Source organism: Balaenoptera physalus (genome assembly GCF_965194825.1).
Source record: "Balaenoptera physalus genome assembly, chromosome: 15".
NCBI lineage: Eukaryota > Metazoa > Chordata > Mammalia > Artiodactyla > Balaenopteridae > Balaenoptera > Balaenoptera physalus.
In genome coordinates, this window is record NC_138894.1 from 96,263,936 (window position 1) to 96,284,895 (window position 20,960).

General features: G+C 55.4%; 1 protein-coding gene across 7 annotated transcripts in view; it reads left to right on the plus strand.

The window, feature by feature from the left end:
- The window catches only part of EIPR1 (EARP complex and GARP complex interacting protein 1), an 85,369-nt gene extending 68,085 nt beyond the window's left edge, over nucleotides 1-17,284 (plus strand). For all 7 annotated transcript variants that reach the window (XM_082427061.1, XM_082427062.1, XM_082427064.1 and 4 more), the window contains 4 exons: nucleotides 10,443-10,579; nucleotides 13,053-13,220; nucleotides 14,439-14,606; nucleotides 16,706-17,284. In XM_082427061.1, coding sequence (XP_082283187.1) covers nucleotides 10,443-10,579; nucleotides 13,053-13,220; nucleotides 14,439-14,606; nucleotides 16,706-16,880 — 648 coding nt within the window. In that variant the 3' untranslated portion in view covers nucleotides 16,881-17,284. The remainder of the gene's footprint in view (nucleotides 1-10,442; nucleotides 10,580-13,052; nucleotides 13,221-14,438; nucleotides 14,607-16,705) is intronic.
- The last annotated feature ends 3,676 nt before the right edge of the window (nucleotides 17,285-20,960 follow it).

Sequence of the window (20,960 nt, forward strand, 5' to 3'; positions counted from 1 at the left end):
TCACCCAGACTTTCAGGCTCAAGCAGGGAACTCGAAGGAAACTGGCTGCCTCCAGTTATCCTCGTGGTGCGCCCCGCAGGTCTGGGCAGACACTTGCACAGTCCCCCACCTTCCAGGGGGACTTGCGAGGCCGTCTGGGCCAGAGTCCAGGGGCCCCTCCCATCCCCTAACTCCAGCCTACCTCTCGGTGGGGTGTTCCTCCAGAGCGCACTTGAGGACAGAAAGGGACAGTGCTTTCCTATGGAAGTGCCGGGGCTCGAGGCAGGCTCCGGGCGGGGAGCCTGGGCCTGGTCCAGAGGATGCTTGGAGCCGCTGAGCGGCTGCCGTCCCGCCCAGCAGGAGGCACCAAGAGGAGCCGGTGGCATTAGGATTCGGTGGCTCCCGGGGCCCCGACTTTGTGGGCCCCGTCCTGTCATCAAAGCGTGAACACTTCTTCAGACCCTCAGTCATCTCAAAATGATTTTATGGTGGGGTGATTAATCTGTACCTTATTTTCTGCAGAGACCAATTTCGTTTTCTCTCCCCCTTTTTTATCTGCTGTCAGCAGTTCTGTCGATACCACTTTGCGACCCTCGGCTGGAGTATTTAATACTGAAACCTTCCTATCGATTTCGACCATCTTCATACCCAGCTCCTCAATTTTTTTTCTTATTGTCTGAGGATATTGCCTTCTGCGGTGAATCTAATCTTATGCTCACTGCATCATTACCTTTTGCAATTAAATTGGAGGCTCTCTGCCATTTATAATCGTTAGTGGAGCCCAGGGGAGGCCTGGGGCGGAGGTTCCGTGGGTCCTGGACCCCGATGAAGGCCAAGGCGGAGCCTCCCTGTTTGGGTCTGTGCGCGTGCATCTCTGGGTTCTAGCTCCTTTCACTGGCTGTGGAAAGAAGCAGCTTCTCCTGAGGTGCAGGGACGGCAGAGCGGGAGGAAGGGGGCCCGGTGTCACCCACTCAAGGTGCAGGCCTGGGGGCAGTTGCCCACAGGAGCACTTCTTTGAAGGGAGAGAACGGGTTTCAAGGACACAGTGTATTTTCAGAAATTTCTAGTCCAAGGTTTACAGTGTACCATAGGAGGCCCGAGCACCGGCAGATGCGGCAGCAGGTGGTGACCGGAGAGTCATTCCATGCAGCCGTGCCCGCTGAGCCCGGAGCACAGAGCGTGCTTGCTGTCCGGGGACAGAGCACTGGGCGCAGGCTGAGCCCCTCGGGACCAGGGCAGGGGCGGGGCGGGCCTGTGGTGCGGCCCGGGCTCCCCGCTTCCTCGCCCGTGGCCCTACCTCCCCCGGCTTCCTGGGCTCCGAGTGTGGCCACAGAGAGGAGGGAGGCTTGCTCAGCGGGCCCCCGGTCAGACCCAGTGGCGCGGTCCCGGCAGGCTGGGTGCCCGCAGCGCAGACAAGGCCACATGGCCCCGCCTGGGGGCTCGTGTCTGCCTCCGCGGGACACGCCCATCCTGCGGACGCCCCAGGACCAGGGCCTCGCTCCCGCCCCCCAGACAGCAGGGGTCTGGACAGCAGCCCTAGATGAGGGTGCGTTTCTGTCACTCAAGCCCCTGGTCCCGCTGGGGAAGCAGGTCCTGGTGTCGCCTCCCTTCTTATTTGCAGGGCTGAGGTTTTTCTCTTTTCAACAGACTATCTTTTAGAGCAGTTTTAGGCTCACAGCAAATCTGAGGGGAAAGTGCAGGGATTCCCCATCCCTCCCTGCACAGCCCCCGGCAGACAGGGCAGTCACTCCGTGACGAGCCCACACGGACCTGTGGCCGTGCGTCTGCGGATTTGGACACGTGTGCTGACACGTGTCCACCATCACAGGTTCATACAGGGTGTCTTCACTGCCCTAAAAATGCTCTGCTCCACTAGCCCGCCCTCCCTCTAAGCCTGTGGCAACCACTGATATTTTTACTGCGCCTGCAGTTGTGCCTCTTGAAGAGTGTCCTAGAGCTGGGGTCATACAGGGTGTAGCTTTTACAGGCCGGCTTCTTTCTCTAGTCATTGCATGTAAGGTTGCTCCGTGGCTTTTCATGGCCTGACAGTTCGTGTGTTTTTAGCGCTGAGAGATAATCCTTTGTCTGCAAGCTTCTTCATTTTGATAAAGTTCAGTGTGTGAGTTTTACAGATTGTGCCTTGGGTGTCAGGTCTGAGGACTCTGAACAGCCTTGGATCTTGAAGCTTTTCTCCTGTGTTTTCCCTAAGGGTTTTACAGTTTGCATTTTACATTTCAGCCATGGTCCATCATGAATCGGTGTTGGTAGACAATGCCTGAACCCTCTCTGGGGGCTCAGGCGAGGACAGAGTCTCGGGGCCTTCACTGTCCTGGGTGGGGTGTCTGTCTGGAGCAGAGCAGTTGTCGAGAAGTTCCCTGTCTCTCGGGGCTGCCCTTCCTGGTCCCTGGGCTGCAGGGAGCAGCGTTCCTGGAGCTTTGGGGGTCTGTCCCCAGGGGTGTTTCTGGGTTGGGGCCCATGCGGGAGAGAAGACACAGACCCTCAACACTGTGTGTTCCTCGTGCCCCAGGGCCCTCCCTGGTCAGCCTGTTCCCCACCTGTGTTTGTTCTGTGTATAAAGGCCCGGGTTTTTGCTGCACTTGGTGGGAGCTATAAAGAAAAGTGCATCCGCCCTCCCAGCCGCAGACATCCCTGAAGGGAATTTGAAGGTCACAGCCCTGCTCTGGGCTCTTCACTTCCCTCCCCACGATGTCTGTGATGCCCGAGGGCGTGACAGCTCTTGCCTCTAACGAGAGAGGAAAGTCCTGCCGCCCCAGGTGCCTGGGGGACATCGCTGGCTGGGGGCTGACGAGGGGCCACGGGGGCTCCCTGGACCCACTGTGCAGGCGTAGCCAGGACCCACTGAGGCTGCAACAGCCCGCCCTTGCTCACTCGTTTTAAAGTAGCTCCTTTAAAGAGAGGCACAGACCTCGGATCGTGTAATCTGACCCCTCGCTTCACAGGTGAGAAGAGTGAGGCTCAGGAAGCAAGGGACTTTCTGAAGGTGGCCTGGGTGACAGACGTGGGTTTGCAGTTCAGGCCCGCTCTGCCCCGTCGTCCCACAGAGGCGTGTACTGAGGGCCTCTCGTGCACATGTGCCCAGCCGGCCCTCCTGCAGAGCTTGCGCTTGGAATCTGCGTGTCTTGGCTGGGCAGCAGCATTTTGTCCTGTGAGCGTGGATTAGATTTTGGGAAACAGTCAAAAGTTATTTGGAGCAAAATCTAGTTAAATAAGATAGTTAAGCAAGCTTTATAATGTAAAGCTAGTTAGTGGAAACCATGTTCAAACTCTCTGAAAACTGGTTTTCTTTTTTTTTTTTTCATTTTTATTGGAGTATAGTTGATTTACAATGTTGTGTTAGTTTCAGGTGTACAGCAAAGTGAATCAGCTATACATATATCTACTCTTTTTAAAATTTTTTTAGATTCTTCTTCCATATAGGCCATTACAGAGTATTGAGTAGAGTTCCCTGTGCTACACAGTAGGTACTTACTAGTTATCTTTTTTTTTTATTGGGGTATAGTTGCTTTACAATGTTGTGTTAGTTTCTGCTGTACAACGAAGTGAATCAGCTATATGTATACATATATCCCCTCCCTCTTGAACCTCCCTCCCCTCCCATCCCGCCCATGTAGGTTATCACAGAGCACCGAGCTGAGCCACCTGTGCTATACATCAGGTTCCCACTAGCTATCTGTTTTACACATGGTAGTGTATGTATGTCAATCCTAATCTCCCAATTTGTCCCACCCTCCCCTTCCCTCTCCGTGTCCACATGTCTGTTTTCTACGTCTGTGTCTGTTCCTGCCCTGCAGATAGGTTCATCTGTACCATTTTTCTAGATTCCACATACATGCATTAATATATGATATTAGTTTTTCTCTTTCTGACTTACTTCACTCTGTATGACAGCCTCTAGGTCCATCCACATCTCTACAGATGACCCAATTTTGTTCCTTTTTATGGTTGCGTAATATTCCATTGTATATATGTACCACATCTTCTTTATCCATTCATCCGTTGATGGACACTTATGTTGTTTCCGTGTCCTGGCTATTGTAAATAGTGCTGCAGTGAACATTGGGGTACGTGACTCTTTTTGAATTATGGTTTTCTCAGGGTGTATGCCCAGTAGTGGGATTGCTGGGTCATATGGTAGTTCTAGTCTTAGTTTTCTTTTTGTTTTTTTCTTAGTTTTTTAAGGCACCTCCATACTATTCTCCATAGTGGCTGTATCGATTTACATTCCCACTAACAGTGCAAGAGGATTCCCTTTCTCCACACCCTCTCCAGCATTTACTGTTTGTAGATTTTTTGATGATGGCCATTCTGACTGGTGTGAGGTGATACCTCATTGTAGTTTTGATTTGCATTTTTCTAATAATTAGTGTTGTTGAGCATCTCTTGATGTGCCTCTTGGCTAGCTGTATGTCTTCTTTGGAGAAATGTCTATTTAGGTTTTCTGCCCATTTTGGATTGGGTTGTTTGTTTTTTTGATATTGAGCGCATGAGCTGTTTGTATATTTTGGAGATAAATCCCTTGTCAGTTGCTTCATTTGCAAATATTTTCTACCATTCTGAGGGTTGTCTTTTCGTCTCGTTTATGGTTTTCTTTGCTGTGCAAAAGCTCTTAAGTTTCATTAGGTCCCATTTGTTTATTTTTGTTTTTATTTTCATTACTCTAGGAGGTGGGTCAAAAAAGATCTTGCTGTGATTTATGTCAAAGAGTGTTCTTCCTATGTTTTTCTCTAGGAGTTTTATAATGTCTGGCCTTACATTTAGGTCTTTAATCCATTTTGAGTTTATTTCTGTGTATGGTGTTAGGGAGTATTCTAATTTCATTCTTTTACATGTAGCTGTCCAGTTTTCCCAGCACCACTTATTGAAGAGACTGTCTTTTCTCCATTGTATATTCTTGTCTCCATTGTCATAGATTAGGCGACCATAGGTGCGTGGGTTTATCTCTGGGTTTTCTGTCCTGTATCATTGATCTATATTTCTGTTTTTGTGCCAGTACTGTACTGTCTTGATTACTGTAGCTTTGTAGTATGGTCTGAAGTCAGGGAGCCTGATTCCTCCAGCTCCATTTTCTTTCTCAAGATTGCTTTGGCTCTTTGGGGTCTTTTGTGTTTGCATACAAATTTGGTATATAGTAGCATGTATTTGTCAGTCCCAGTCTCCCAATTTATCCCTCTCCTGCCTTATCCCCTGGTAATCATAAGTTTGTTTTCTACATCCGTGACTCTACTTCTGTTTTGTAAATAAGTTCATTTGTACCCTTTTTTTTAGATTCCACATATAAGTGATATCATATGATATTTGTCTTTCTGTGTCTGACTTACTTCTCAGTATAACATCTAGGTCCATCCATGTTGCTGCAAATGGCATTATTTTGTTCTTTTTTAATGGCTGAGTAATATTCCATTGTGTGTGTATATATACCACAACTTGTTTATCCATTCCTCTGTTCATGGACAGAAAACTGGTTTTCTTGTGCGACTCGTAAAAAGGTATTCCAAAATATTTTGAGTGGTGTCTGCATTGTTACCATAATAATACCTTTAGAGCCACAGCTCTCAGACAGCAGTCATTTGAATTTATGTTTTAGGATGTTTGTTTAAAAAAAAGAAGCCATGACCTCTAAGAAAACATGGATTAGTAACATGTCTTAATATCATAGCTTAATAGCTGCATGTGCCTTTTGGTTTTGTAAATATTGGAGACAATGAGTAGTTTTTAATCTTCCAGGTGGATTTTGGAAAAAATCATTAGGTGCAGAATGGGCTGAATGGAGGTGTTTAGCTAGGAAGTGTTTCCTGAGATCGCAAAAGACTTCTTTCTATAAGAAAGAGTAAATGTACATTTAGAAACTAAGAGTGTGTGAGAAAAAGCAGCTGCTGAGATGGGAGGGCTGACGTGCTTGTCACTGACATTGGGGTTGAATGCCTGCCGTGGCCACACATCCTGGGGTGTGACAAATACGGAGATATTGTCTCTGCTTTTTTGTAGTTTGCCCCCAGTTACAGGGGCTGTAGTGTGCAGATGAGCCTTTAATTCAGATGTTCAGGTTTTCCTGGAATAGGCTGGGGCAGGCGTGGGCCAGCAGCTAAGGGGACGTGGGGGACTGGGCACACGTGGACACGGGAGAAACACTGACAGTTGAGTCAAGTCCCACTCACAGTGTGACCTTGGGCGAGTTGCTTGGCCGTCCAAGCCCCAGCGTCCACATCTGTAGAGTAGGGCAGTTTAACAGTAACATTATGTGAGGACAGCATCCCCCATGGTGCCTGGTGTGCTGGGAGCGGTCGATACAGGCCTGATGGAGGGATGCATGGATGCGTGGACGGATTAAGCGGCTAGAATACACGGTCTCCACAGGTGGATTACAACTGAGCATCGGGCATCGTGGGTGTGTCGGTTAGAATGCATTTGGCTGCAGGACATAAGAAGTGACTTAGATAAAGAAGAGGTTTAATCATCTGCTGTAACAAGAAACGTGGAAACAAAGCCCCTCTGGGGTTGGTTAATTCAGTGTCTCAACAGCAGAGGACCCAGATACTCTGCATGTTTCTGCTCTGCCATGTCCACGTGTCACTGCTGTCCCCCGTCATGACCGCAAGGTGACTGCAGTGGTTCCAGGCATCACATCCAGATTCCCACCACATCCACAAGGAGAAAGCAGATTTCCTTCCCACGTCTCCCTTGGTTTGTAAGGAAAGCCTTTCCTGGAAGTCCCTCTGTCCCCTTTTCAGGCACGACTGTGTGTCCAGGTCTAAACCCATCTTTGGCAAGGGGAGCAAGCCCATCAGCCCTGGCTCAGGGCCGTCTCAGTCCCCGGGGGCTCTGCGGGGTCTGACAGGAAGAGAGGCTCCGGTGGTGGTGGCGTCTGCTGTGTGACAAACTGCTGTATCCCGGCAGCTTGGGCCGGGGCACGTGGTGGACTTGCCCGTGTGGGCACTTTATGTCTCCTACGCTCGAAAAGCTGCAGCCCTGCTGTTGCTTCGCCGAGGCTCTCCTTCCAGAGTGGGTGCGGTGGCACTCGCTGTCCCCTCTGGTCCTGCATCACCCTCGGTGCTGAGGAGCACGTGCTCGGTCCCGCGTCCTCTTGGCCTGCCCCTCCCCAGGTCTGGTCCCCTGTCGGCGCCGTGGGGCTTGGTGGCAGCGGGTGCAGCTTTGGTCTTTGGAAACCTCCTGCCTCCCTTGAACTGCTCTGAAGCTTCCAGTCACAGCGTTTTGTTCATAGAAGGCGCCTTCTCTCGCTCTTGTCCTGCACCGGTTACTCCTTCAGAGAGGATCTGGGGAGGCTTTAATCATTCCTTCTGGACTGGGAAGCACTGAATATTTCTCTTTAATGCTGGGAAGCAGAGTACCGTGTGCATTGCACCCTCTGGAGTTCTTGCTGAGTTCTGTCTCTGTGTCACCAGGAAACCAGAAAAAGTGATTGATTAACCTTACAACTTGCACCATGCTGGCTGCCCTGGGTAGCACCTTAAAAATGGATGGTGAGATCTCTTCCAGGTTTTCATTAAAATCTACCTTGCAGACCTCTCGGCAGCTGTGGGCATGGCGTTTCGTTGCCCTGGTGTTTCCTGCACTAGGGTGTGCAGTGGATCTGGAACTGGAGCTGGTCCTGTTCTGCACCATGGCTGTGTGGCCCAGGGCGAGGCACCTACCCTCTCTGTGAAGTAGGGGGCTGGGCAGCGGCCGTCTCTCAGCTGCTGAGTTTATTCGGAGTCTCTGCTGCCTCAGGTTAACACCTTATCAGTTATCTGTGCTTCCTAACAAATGACCACCCAGCTAGCGCTTCCCGCTGCCCGCTGCGGCCATCACGTGGTTTCTGCGGGGACAGTCAAGAGTCTGCAACCTCGAGTCTCTCGTGAGGCCGCAGGCCAGGTGTCGGTGGGGCTGGGGTCTCATCCGAGGGCTCTACCGGGAGGACCTGCTCCCGAGCTCATGGGCGTGTTTGTGGCAGGATGCGGTTGGACCCAGGGCCTGGCTTCCTCGCGGGCTGTTCCTCAGTGTGGGTTTTGGAAGCAGACAGTGCTTGTTAAGTTTTGCTGGTTTAACTTCTGCTGGAGCCCTGATGGAGTCAGAGGAGAGCAAGCGCAGAGAGCTTTGCTGGCAGCGTCGTTTGTTAGGATTCGACCTGGGTGCTTCGCGCACTGTTACAGATCTTCCCCGCTTGGCACACTTTATGGTGCTTCTCACACCAGCCTCTTCAAGAATTCACTCTGCTGGGTTTATAGCGCCTGTCTTCTGGTGATAGGACCTTATGTGTTTATGCTTCTGAAGAGTTTGATAATGAATCCACGTGTTTGATAGAAAATTAATTAGAACACTGAATGTTGATTAGTTAGAAAATATACTGAACCTTTTTTTATTTAAGTATAGCTGGTTTACAATATAGTGATTCACAATTTTTAAAGGTTATACTCCATTTATAGTTATTATAAAATACTGGCTGTATTCCCTGTGTTGTACACTACATCCTTGTAGCTTAATTTTATACATAATAGTCTGTACCTCTTAATCCCCTCCCCCTATATTGTCGCTCCCCTTCCCTCTCCCCACTGGTAACCCCTAGTTTGTTCTCTATACCCGTGAGTCTGCTTCTTTTTTGTTATAGTCACTAGTTTGCTGTATTTTTTAGATTCCATATATAAGTGATATCATGTAGTATTTGTCTTTCTCTGTCTACATGATACCCTCCAAGACCATCCATGTTGCTGCAAAAGGCAGAATTTCGCTCTTTTATGGCTGAGTTGTATACTCAACCGTTTTATGTACCTGATTGTTGACACTAAACTAGTCTTCAGTAAACTGAAATGGCACCTGTACATGTTTCTTTTGGCTAGTTTTTTTTTTCCTAAAGGAGAGGCCATAAAACTGTTTCTCGGTTGGTGCTGTCAATGTGGATGTTAAACGTCCAGCCACAGCTGGAAAAGCCGAAGCCCAGTGTGGAAAAGCTCCCCCTGTGTGTCTGATGCTCGCTTTAGGCCCATTTCAGGGTATGGGGCTCTGTGCTGCCGCCCCTCCTCGGGAAGCTGTGCCTGTCACTGCTGCGGGCAGGGCCGAGATGCCCTCTGCCCACACCGGCTCTCACGGGCCGTCCCTTGTGGTTGAGAGTCCAGGTCCTGCGTCGTGAGGCTCCTGCCACCGTCCCTTTCTCCTCCGTGGCTTTGCAGTGGCCACGCCATGTGGTCCCCTCTGCGTCCTGCCTGGGGGCCGGGCCTCCTCCCTGTGACCTGTCCACGCTCTGTGCCCCCCACGTGCCCCTGAAGGCGACGGCACCCCTGCTCCTGGGCTGACTTGCCTCTGCTGCTCAGATGACGAGAGAAGGAGAAGCCGTGGCCCCTGATGCAGGGGAAAAGGGGTGGGGCCCCTGCCTGTCATCAGAGGAGCAGCCCCTCCGCCGCCCCCAGCCCCTCGGCCCGTGCTGACCCCTCCCGGCGGGCTCCCCACCCGGCTGAGCCGGTCCACGTCCTCCGGGAGGTTGGGGGTGAGTCTGAGGGTCAGTGGGGTCCCCCGTGGGGCCCCCTTGTGGGGTGTTGGGCGTGGGCGCTCCGTGGGTGGCCGTGAGGGTGCTGGCCTGGAGGGGAGGCGTTGGGACGGCCCTGGGTTTGGGTCCCAGACGTGGCCCTCTCCACCAGGCTAGCTCAGGCCCGGTTCTGCCCAGGTGGCCTGAGCCGCGGCCGTGCCCGGGTCCCTCTCAGAGGGTCCACAGGGCGAGGCTGGTGTTCAGGGTAAAGTGAAGTGTATCACGGAGGGTCGAGTGACCTGAGGACCACAGACGAGCCCGGAGCCCTCCTACCTTCAGACGCCACCGCGTGATAGGCTTTTGTGCATAAGATCGCAGGTGGCAAGTGGGAGGGCCGGTGGGGCAGTGGGGTCGGGGGCGGAGGGGGCCCTTCTCCCAGGCTCACACCAGGGCCCGGCCTCAACTGTGCTGATGGTCTCGAGGGTCTCCGCCGTCCGTTACCTGTTGGGGTTTAGTTAACCCCCGAGTAACGGACGCCGAGATCCTCGCGGCAGGGAGGGGAGGGCACGCGTCTGAGCACATGTCCGGGTGGGTCGCAGCCATTTGTCCTTCTCCACCTGGGGCGGGCCGTGCGGACCGGCTGGCCTCGTCCTTGTTGTTGGAGGAAGCCAGATGTTGGAGCTGCTGCGTGTGTTGTCTTAAGATTCGAGCAGATTCTCCCTAATCCCACACTGGCCAGTCCTGTCTAATAGAGGCTCTATTAATGTGCCTTCTATTTTTTGCTGCGTTCAGTTTTATATTTTTTTTTTCCAAATAAGATTCAAGCATTCTTGCCTTCTAAGGGAAGGAAACAAAGACAGAGCTTCCTAATTATTTTCAGTAATTATCTTCAGCGATAGCCTGTACAAGATATCCTCTTAAATGCTCTGAATAGAGTTCAAATTACTTGTGTTTTCTTCTTCCTTTGAAAACATCACCCAATTTGCAGCTGGCCAGTTCGGCGTCCCTGGAAGGGAAGGGGCAGCTGAAGTTCACAACGGGGCGGTGGAGCCCGCATCACAACTGCACCCAGGTGGCCACGGCGAACGACACGGCTGTCCGAGGGTGGGACACGCGGACCATGAGGTCAGTGACGGCCTGGGCCCGGGACACGCCCCGAAGGCCCCTCCCCTCCCTGCCCCCCCACGCCCATCCACCTGGGCTCGTGCACTGAGGCCACGTGGCTTGTCTGTGTTGGCCTCGGTATTGTGGGAAGTCGTACGCCTCGTCCTCTTTCTCCGCCCCATCTTGAGTGCACCCGTGCTGTGGGTCTGCGCCCCGCCCCGGTGGTCTTGTTCCTGTGGGTGCCCTTCGGCGGCAGCGGTGGTCTCCGGTGGAGATCAAGGTCAGGCTTTTGTAGCAGCTCAGGCCTGAGGTGGTGACTGCAGCCTCTCGGTCTCCATGGTCGGTGACCACAAGGTGAGGGCTGCCGTCCCCTGGTTAAGCATGTGGAGCTTGACCATCTCTGCACCTTCAAGATGCACACCCATGGGGTAATCATAGTTTGTCATTTAAGTCATTATACACACAGCTAGCGCTTCTAATGGGACACAGGAGAGCCGCTTTTCTGTGCCAGGTGTGGCGTTGACAGCGAAGGAGTGGCGGTGTGCACACTGTTGTCATGGCAACAGGGCCCTGCAGTCTTTTTTAAGATACAGTTTATCCCCTCAGCACACCGTAATTTATCACTAAGCTGCAAAGACGGATGTTGTGAAATGGCTCATGTTGCCTTCGAGGGCGGGGGCCCAGCTTTAAATCTAGGTCCATGGCCCCTCTGAAAGCGCAGGGGGTAATCAGTATTTGGCGTGCGTGCGCGTGTGTGTGTGTGTGTGTGTCTGTCTGTCTGTCTGTCTGTCTGTCTGTCTGTCTGTCTGTCTGTGGCGGGGGTGGGGGGTGGTTTGTTGGGTTTCCTATCAGAAGCTGAAAGCTGTGGGCTTGGATGTGGGACTGGAATCCATTCCTCCAAGGCCTGGGGCTGTCTTTTCCCATTTTCATTGTTCTTTGAAGGATGTGAAGATTTCGGTATCTAGACGAGAACCTTGAAGACTGACATTACAGACCCCAAAGCCAGGGGGCAGGAGGGGCCCTGGGAGGCAGTGCCCTGCTGCCCCCTTGCCTGCCGTCCCTGGGGGGATGGGCAACAGGCGACCTGCGGGCTCTTCTCCTGGGCCTTGTGTCTCTTCTGCAAACAGCCTGGGTGTTGGTGCTTTCAGTGCTGCTTCTGGAACGTACTGTGCTTTTGTATTCAGATCGCCGCCCCCAGAGCCCCAGGAAAGCCTGAGTTGATACTCTGTGCCTGTGTGACTCCCCCCAGCTCCCTAGGACCTCGCCGGGCTTAATTTTATTCATTTCTCTGTTACACTCGGAAGATCTTAAGGTTCGGGTATCTTATTTTAGGAAAAAATATTAGGCTACTGGGAAGGTTCAGGATGTAAAAACCGGTTCAAGATTTAAAAGTGGTTTGGGGCCAGAAAACCCAACATGGGAGAAAAGATGAAAAGGACTGAGGTCATCTGGCGTGAGATGGGACTGTGGAGACCTTGGTGCCGGGCGAGGGAGCTGGTTACGGGAGCAGTCCCAATGGGAGCCATGCAGAGCACGAGGTCCAGTGTTTGCAGGAGAGGTGAAGTCACAGCCGAGGGAGGAAGTGGAGAGGGCAGAGTGGACGGGGTGTCTCGCGGGGCCGACTGTGGGCCTGGCGGGAGCCCCTGTCCATCCTGCTGGGACACAAGCTCTTCGTCTGAAGCCACTGTCCTGCCTCAGGTGACCTGCACCTCTGGTTTGCGTTTGTGATATCAGAGGGGGTCGCTGTAGGAGATGGAATATTCTGATTCCACACCCTGCAAGGAGCAGCCTGGAGGTGGATGGTGGGGCTTCAGTTAGGTCTGTGCGTGCATGTGTGCCCGCACCTCTGTGCACACACGTGTGGGTGTGTACACATGCATGTGTGGGCACAGGTACCCATGCGTGTGCATATGTGTATGGCTGGTGTGTGCATGCTTGTGCATTGTGTACACACGTGCAAGCACACACATGTACGGGCACGCGTGGGCTCTGAACAGCGGTGTGGCCGATTCGGCCCCCGCGCCCACCCCCGCCCAGTGTCGGCACCCGGGTTGTGTGCGAGGATGAGGCACAGGCCCAGCCGTGACGAGCACTGTTTCCTTCGGTGTTTCTATAGCTTTCCCAACTTTTCCTTCCTTGTCTCTATCTCCCGACACCACCAGCGCTGTATTCCACTTTCCACCCCCCTCCCTTTTCCTTCTCCTGTCTCACTGCGTCCTTCCAGACGTTGGTCAGCCTTTCTGTCCGGAGTCTGTCTCTGCTTCTCTGTGTCAGTCTCATCCCTCCGGATCGCTCTCACCCTCAAGATTCCAGGTCACACCTTTGAGAGCCGCTGACCAGCCACCCTTCTGCAGGGTCGCAGGCGTGGCCTGCGCACAGGAGCGCCCCGCCCGGAGCCTGCGCTGGATGGGGGCCGGGAGAAGGTGCAGGGGGCAGTCGCTGACTTCCCTCGTCCCACCTCTTACCTGTGCCCACCCCCCTCGCCCCTGCACAGCCAAATCTACTGCATTGAGAGCGCACACGGCCAGCTGGTGCGGGACCTGGATTTCAACCCCAACAAGCAGTACTACCTGGCCAGCTGCGGGGACGACTGCAGGGTGAAGTTCTGGGACACCCGCAACGTCACCGAGCCCGTCAAGACGCTGGAGGAGCACTCCCATTGGTGCGTTCCTGGCGGGCCGCTTGGGGGAGGGGCTTAGGCAATGTATTTTGCTCATTACTTCACCGTTTGGAAAGGCACAAACCAGCTTAGTTTGTGCTGCTGTGAATCATTCAATCAACCCCGTTTTATTTTTCCTAAAGAAACACTAATTCCAAATCTGAATGTTTGTGATTCGTAAACATAGGAAAAGAAGAAAAACACTAGATTCTGTTTTCTCTTGAAATAGTGCCGGTTCAACTAGGCAAACGTGAACGTGCACAGATGTTCACGTGGCCCTGTGCACGGTGCAGGGAGGCTGGGAACTGCCCAGTGCCTGGCAGCAGGGGATTGGTTAAGTCCATCCAGTGGCGTCATTGCAGCGGGGACGCTGCTCTCAGAGGGCTGTGTGTAGGGACATGCAGAGTGCCCAGGACTGGCCATTCTCCCGGAGACGTTGTTTTTCTGTACATACCACGTGCTGGCTACTCTTTGCTAAGTGAGAGAGATCAAGTCATAGAAAATCGTGCGTAGTATGAGCCAGTTTTCATTCAAATAAAGCATGTTGTGTGTACATGCTTGTGTGTGCTTGTATGTATGTGTGTGTGTGCTTGCGTGTCTGTCTCCATGCATGTGCTTGTGTATGTGTGCATGTTCGTGTGTACTGGTGTGTGTATGTACGCTGCTTTCTGCATGCGTATGGGTGTGTGTGCTTGTGTGTGTGTGTACTTGTGTGCATGTGCATATCTGTGTGTGTGTGTGTGTGTACTTACCACCTGAATGCTGGAGTATGGTTTGGACAGCTTCAGTGAGTGGCTGTAATTCCTGCGGTCTGGGGAGAAGCTCCGTCCCCTGGCCCCGAGCGGCAGTCCGGCTCTCCGCTGTCCCCTGGGTCCACTGGCGGGCGGCCCAGCTCAGCAAGCTCCTGGGCCTGTGGGTCAGAAGGAAGCTGGGCCTAGTGACCCGACCAGAGGGCAGCCCTTGGGAGGCTGCCCTGGGGTTTGACCTATGTCACAGGTTCTCTCTAGTCCGTATTTTGCCTCTTGGGCAGTCTTTGCCTGTAGAATTCGGGAAAGCCTGTGCGGCTCCTGAGCGGTAAACCTCCCCCCGGGGTCTGTGCTACCATTTGGTCCCCGTTAGTCGGGATTTCTAGGGTGTCAGAGCCGTGCCACGAGCCTGCCCCTGCTGGAGGCCGCCCAGGGACAGACGAGCGGCTGGGACCCGGCCTCCCTGTCCCCGCAGGGTGTGGAGCGTCCGCTACAACCACTCCCACGACCAGCTGGTCCTCACGGGCAGCAGCGACGGCAGGGTCGTCCTTTCCAACATGGCGTCCATCTCCTCCGAGCCCTTCGGCCACCTGGTGGACGACGACGACCTGAGTGACCAGGAGGAGCGCCGTCCGGAGGAGAAGTAAGCGCTCCCGGTGCGGGCGGCCCTCGGTGCGTGGGCGCGGCTCGGTCCCTGTGGCTGGTGTCGGGCGTGTCCACCCGGCAGGTGCGGGCTGCGGGCCGTGGAGTCGGGTAGGGCAGCCGCGCCGTCCGCTGTGGCCTCTAAAACGCGTGTCTGTCCACATTCTTACTGAGCATCACACGTGAGGTTGTGAGGACCGTGGCCCGTCTGCAGCCCTGGGGAGTGAGAAGTGACCTCCGCCGGCCCTCGTGACACCCTGTGGGAGAGGCAGTGGCGGGCGTCCCTCCTCGCCGTGCCGTCCTGGATCGGGTCGTGGACTGGCCACCCTCGCTGGCAGGTGTCAAGGCGGGGACCTTGGGCCCAGACCCGGCCCGGCCCCCCCGCACTGCTTCCCCCGAGACGCTGGGCGCCGTGCGGGAAACCTCACTGCCTGTTCCCACAGCCTCACTGTCTCGGCTGAGTGTTTTCCACACTCTCTCCAATCCTAACGGCTCTGCTCGGGGGCTCTCTCTTCACAGTGGGGTCGCGCCCCGAGACTTGTGGGGTCCTGGGCTTCGGGGCTCACACAGGGCGGCCTGGTCCAGGGCAGCGGGGGCGGGGTGAGCCCGTGTCCTTTGTCAGCAACGTGGGTGTAAAGGAGACACGTCTTGTTCCTGGAGCAGATGCACCTCCGTGTGTGGCGGCTGCTTCCTGCTGTGACTCAGACGCTACTGTGGAGTCGAGTCTCCCGCCTCCGGGGGCGGGGGGGGAGGGGGAGGTTCTGGGATAAAACCCTGTCGAGCCGAGCGGTCTGAGCCGTAAAATACGAGAGGGGTTTGTTGTTCTGTTCGGAGACTCTTCACACTGTTCGGCTGTCTGATTTCTTCCTCTGCCCACCTGAGTTGAGCCTAGAGTTCCTGTGTGAGAAGCTGGCTGGTGACAGTCTACCGGCTGTCTCTCTTGACGCAGTCATTTTTCTGTTCAAACTCGGTATTTAGATACAGTTGCAGCGGCTTCAGTCCGGCGACCTGCCACGTGCAGGGCTTGGGTGTTTTCTATGTCCTCGCTTCTCACGGCCACGCAGGCGTCCGAGCCCCATCTGTACAGGGGACGGAGCCGGTGGCCCCTTCGTTGGCCCCGTGTGTTAATCCAGGGGTCCTGCCTGCACGCGGGCGGCTTCAGAGAAGCTCACTAGGAAGGAAGGCGCGTGTGGCCGGCAGGCGTGCCGGGCAACGGCACTGGCGCGAGGTGCCTCCACGGTTTCCCGCAGGCCTGCTCCTGGGGTTGGTCCCCATGTCTCAGTGAGTTCAGGAGAATGGGAGTCCCCTGAGGACTTGTACGCGGTGTTTGTACCCGGCTGCTCGCTGGCCACCGCAGGCTGGCTTCCTGGGAGGGTCGGGCCGTGGGATGCGTGAGGGTCCGAGCCAGGGGGCACGTGGGGTGGGGTGTCTCCTGGGAAGAGTCCCAGATTGCTGAGAGCTCCTCCGGTAGAGAGAGTCACAAAATGGGGAGAAAAGTGCCGAGGAGGCCCTGCTGGATGGAGAAGCAGCCCGGCGCCTGGCAGGCCTGTGATCTCGGAGGCCCAGGCGGGTGGCCCGGCTCCGCGAGCTCCCACGCAGGGCCGTGCACATGAGCACCGCCCGGACAGGCGTCCCAGGGAAGGGACGAGTGACTCCCGTTTGAACGGGGTGCTGGGAGATGTCACAGCCCAGGCCAGGACCTGCCGGCCTTCCAGCTCCTCACCCTCGTCCTGAGCAGGGCTCCCCACGCCCACCCCAGGGGCTGTGCTGGCCGGTCCCCAGGTCCCTCTGGCAGACGTCACAGGAGCTTTGGCCGCTGTCCACTTAGCCCCATGAGTGTTCCCCAGCCACTGTCCCCCGAGCCCGAGCACGTCCTGCTCCAGAGCCGAGGAGGGAGGCGTCAGGCGGTAGGGGGCTCCCCACGAGCCCTGGAGCCCCACGGCTGGGGACAGGACGGCGCTGGGCTCCTGCGGGGGCGCCCCCGTCGGCCCCCTCGGCTCCTGGGAACCGCCCATCGCGCAGGTGAGAGACCAGGCCTGCTGCCACCGCCGGGCTGGGCGCCCGCCTCGCTCACGCACGCGTGTCTCTGGTGCCTTGTAGGAACCAGGAGCCTCCGCAGGACAGCGTCATCGCCACCTACGAGGAGCACGAGGACAGCGTGTACGCCGTGGACTGGTCCTCCGCCGACCCCTGGCTCTTCGCCTCCCTGAGCTACGACGGGAGGCTGGTCATCAACAGGGTGCCCCGGGCGCTGAAGTACCACATACTGCTCTGACCCGCCAGGCCGTCCTTGGGCAGGTTCCCCGCCGCGGGCAGCCGTGTGGCGGGCGTTGGCTTTCCAGGCGGAGCCCCGTCTGGGAGAACCGGCATCGCGCTCCCATGACGCGAGGCACCTGTGAATAATGACGGAGCGCCTGCCGGCCGACCACTGACACCTGACGCCTCCCCTTGACGGAAGCAGCAACCCCGTCCCCAGACCGCGCTGGGGCCCCGCAGGCTGGCCTCTGCCTGGTCACTGCCCTCTCGCTTTTAGGGGTGTCAGGAGTCTCACTGCGATTTGTTTCCATAATGTTGGCTCGTCTTTCTCTCAAGATGGAAAATGAAATAAAAGGAGCAGGGCCACGCCGCATGGCCTCCAGCTCTTTCTTCAGGAGCTCTGCCCCCGGTATGGCCCCATCACCCGGTCTCTGTTCATTTTCTCCGTCCTGGCCCAGAAAAAAGGCAGACGGGCCTCCCGTGCTTCGTCCTGGGCCTGACCTGCCCGCGCTCGGGCCGTGGCCTGGGGGAGCCCCGGCGCTGTCAGTGACCAGGGGTCTCCTGCCGGCCCTGGGCCCCGTCCCCGGGTGTGGTGCCCCACTGGGTCCTGCCGGCCCTGGGCCCCGTCCCCGGGCGTGGTGCCCCACTGGGTCCTGGTCCTCTACGCCGATGGCATCCTTGTCACCTGGAGGTCACGCGCGTGTTCCCGGGTCACCCGGCACGCTTACCTGTTGAAACCCCATGTTGTCAGGTGATCCTTAAACTCCGAGCACGGGACTCTCGCCTCTTCCTCCTCCCGTGGGTCCAGGGGTCTGTTCTGGGCATGGTCTCACCTGCCCAGGTGTCGCATCTGTACCGAGATGGCTGTCAGGCGTAGTCCTTTTTTCACAACGGACTTCAGCCTAAGAATGGACTCGTTCTAAGCGCTGAAGCCATCTGTCGTCCCCGGAGTGTCTGTGTGGTGGTTTCTAGCTGCACTGTGAGCCCAGAGAGGCGCATCTGGGTTTTGTTTCTTCTTTTCAGGGCTAAGAGTTTGTGGGCAGAGTGGGGACCGTGGGTGAGCGGAGGACAGACGGGGCTATGGTGGAGGGGCAGGCGGGTGGTGGTGTTTAAGGCCCTTCAGCCTTTCTGCTTCCAGGGAAGACCTGCGTTTGTAAGGACTGCAAAACAGCTCTAATGAAAGTCCTCAACAAACAGGTGTTTGTTGAGCGCCTCCTGTGTGCCAGGCGCCGTGCTAGATGCTCCAGCTCCGCAGCGACCGAGGCAGAGCTCTGGGCTCACGTGGGGTCTGCCGTCCTGCTGGAAGCCCTGGCGGCTGCTGTAAATCTTTGTGTATGGGTGTTTGTGTAAACAGAAGTTTTCATTTTCCAGGGCAGGCGTTGGCAAACTATAGTCTGAGGTCACAGGGGCCAAATCCCTGCCACCACCTGTTTTTGTCAATAAAGTTTTATTGGCACGCAGCACCGCCCTTACTCATGTGCTTCGGCACACGTGCAGCAGTGGCCAGGCGACCTCAGCGCCTAAAATCTTTGCTGTCCAAGCCTTTCAAAAAGGTTTGCAGCCCCTGCCTCAGGGTCAGCGCTGACGAGTGTGAGCGCTGGGTTCTATGGGAGGAAACGGCTGCACTGCTTCCCGAGGGGCCGCGCGGTTTTCGTTCCGAGGGGCAGGTGGGCGCTCAGCTTTCTCAGCCGCCCACGGGCATGGGGTGCGGTCATTTGTGCTTCCCTGCAATGATGCGGAACGGCTTTCCACGCACTTAACTCACCATCTACCTGTGTGTCCTCTTTGGTGGAGCCCGTTTTTAAAGGTACATCGATTGTTAATTATTGTGTTTAAGTCCAATAGATTTAGAACGTTCTTTACATATTTTAGATAGAAGTCCTTGGCCAGCTTTGTAATTTGCAAATATTTTCTCCCAGTTTTTATCTTCTCTTTTCATCCTTTTAACAGTGTCTCTGCAGAGCAAAAGTTTTGAGTTTCGTTGAAGTCCCACTTACCCAACTTTTTTTTTTCTATAGATTGAAATATTGGAATCAAATCCAACGTTAAGAAGGTTTTCTCCAATGTTTCTTCTAAAAGTTGTATTTTCACAGTTTATATTTGGAGCTGTGATCTATTTTGAGTTTTTTAAATAAGGTGTGAGGTTTTGGTTGTGGGTTTTTTTTTTTTTTTCTTATAGATATCCAAGTATTCCAGCACCATTTGTTAAAGACCGTAGTTCCTGCATTGAATTGCTTTCGCTCCTTTGTCAAAAGTCAGTTGGCCCTATTTGTGCAGGGCTATTTCTGGACCGTCCTGTTCTGCTAAGCTGTGTGTCTATCACTGAGGAGTTCCTGAACAACTTGATGGGGTGCTTTCACGAGCTCCTCCCTCTCTTGAGATCTTTCTGGTGCTTTCCTTTTTACACATCAGACTGCGTCTTTGTTCCCCCTGTTCTGCTGCACCATCTCCATTGCCGGAGCCGCCCGGCCAGCGGTGGGAGAACAGAGAGAGGGAGCAGGGCCCCTCCCGGGACACAGCCTCCGGGCAGTCGGAGAGGAGGTGTCCCTCCCCCCGTCCGAGGCTTCTGCAGACTGTCCCACTTGCCCGCACAAAAATTGCCCGGCAGGCTGGGATGCCAGAGAACAAGCCTCTGTTTTTCTAAAATGACAGGAGAGAGCTGTTCATAAGTCCTGTCCACGTGTGGCTGCATTTTCGGAGAGCCTCCTCCATCTTATCAGGGACCAGAACGCCCTGGAACATAATTTAATGTGTCTCTGTGGAGACGCAGGCGCAGAGCAGCGAGAGAGCCAGCACCGAGAGAGCCAGCATCGGGTACAGACATGTCGGTGACGCTGGCTGGGCTGGTGCAGAGATGCCGGCAGGTGGTTGGTTTCTGGATGGATTGGCAGATGGAGCCGTCGAATTTACTAACAGATTAGAGTAGGTGTGAGGCCGAGAGAGGAACCAGGGAGGGCCCAGGGGGTTGGTCTGAGCGACTAGGACAGTGGCCGAGACAGGAAGGACCAGAGGAGGAGGCGGGGGGGGGCGGGGGGGGGACGGGAAGATGAGCAGCCGGGTTTGGGCTGTTGAGTTTGAGATGCCTGTGAAGTGGTCTAGTGGCCCAGCCAACCAGATGCTTGGAGACATGAGACGGGTGGGGTAGGGTCCAGGCTGGGCGAGCGGAGGTGGGAGTCTGTGTTCCTGGTGCAGACAGGCATGCGGAGCTCTGGGCCAGCGGCGTCCCTGGAGAGAAGACCAGAGGCCGAGCCCCGGCGTGAGGTCGGGCGCAGGGGATCCAGCCAAGGGGAGGGAAGAGGCCGCCGGGAGCTGGGAGGGCCCGGTGTGGGGGGTGTTCTGGAAGCTGGGGAGCCCGTCTGCTCTGTCAGTGCCGCTGTGGTGCGTCAGGTGGGCTGAGAGCCCATTGGCCTGGCAGCATGGGGGTCACTGGGGAACCTGACACAGCAGCTCTCACGGGAAGCAGGCGGAGAGGGTTCAAGAGAGAATGGGGAGGAACAAGCCGGGCAGACGTGTCGGCAGCCTCTGACCAGTCCCGCAGCAGGTAGGGGCCCGCAGAGCTGCTGTCCGCTTCGAGAAGGGGGACAGCTACGTGTTTAAACGCTGGTCGTTTGCAGGACGAGAGGGGAGAGAGATCGGGCTGCGGGAAGCGGTGGCACCAGGGGACCAAGCCCCAGACCCAGGGCTGCTGCTCTCACACCCACGGCCATCACATCATCCAGTGGGTCCCCTGTGAGTCGGTGCAGTTAACAGTCGTGTTGTAAAATGTGCACACTTTCAAGTACGTGACACGGTCCGCCTTGCTCATGTCTTTGTGAGGTAAGCAGAGCCGTCTCTGGGTGCAGGGATTCAGCCGGGAGTGGACGGGCCTGATGGCGCTGTGCTGGGGCCTGGGGCAGCCCTGGTTCCTGGTCGCCTCCCCGTCCACGCGGATCTCGTGGGCTCCCCTCCACCGCGTGCAGCCTGATGGCCTTCGTGGCCGGGACCTGACAGAAGGGTGTGGTAGATGTGACGATACAGAGAGAACGTTTGCATTTTTTATTTTTATTTTTAATGTACACATTTGGATTTATTTATCAAATAAATTTAATTTTTTCGTTTT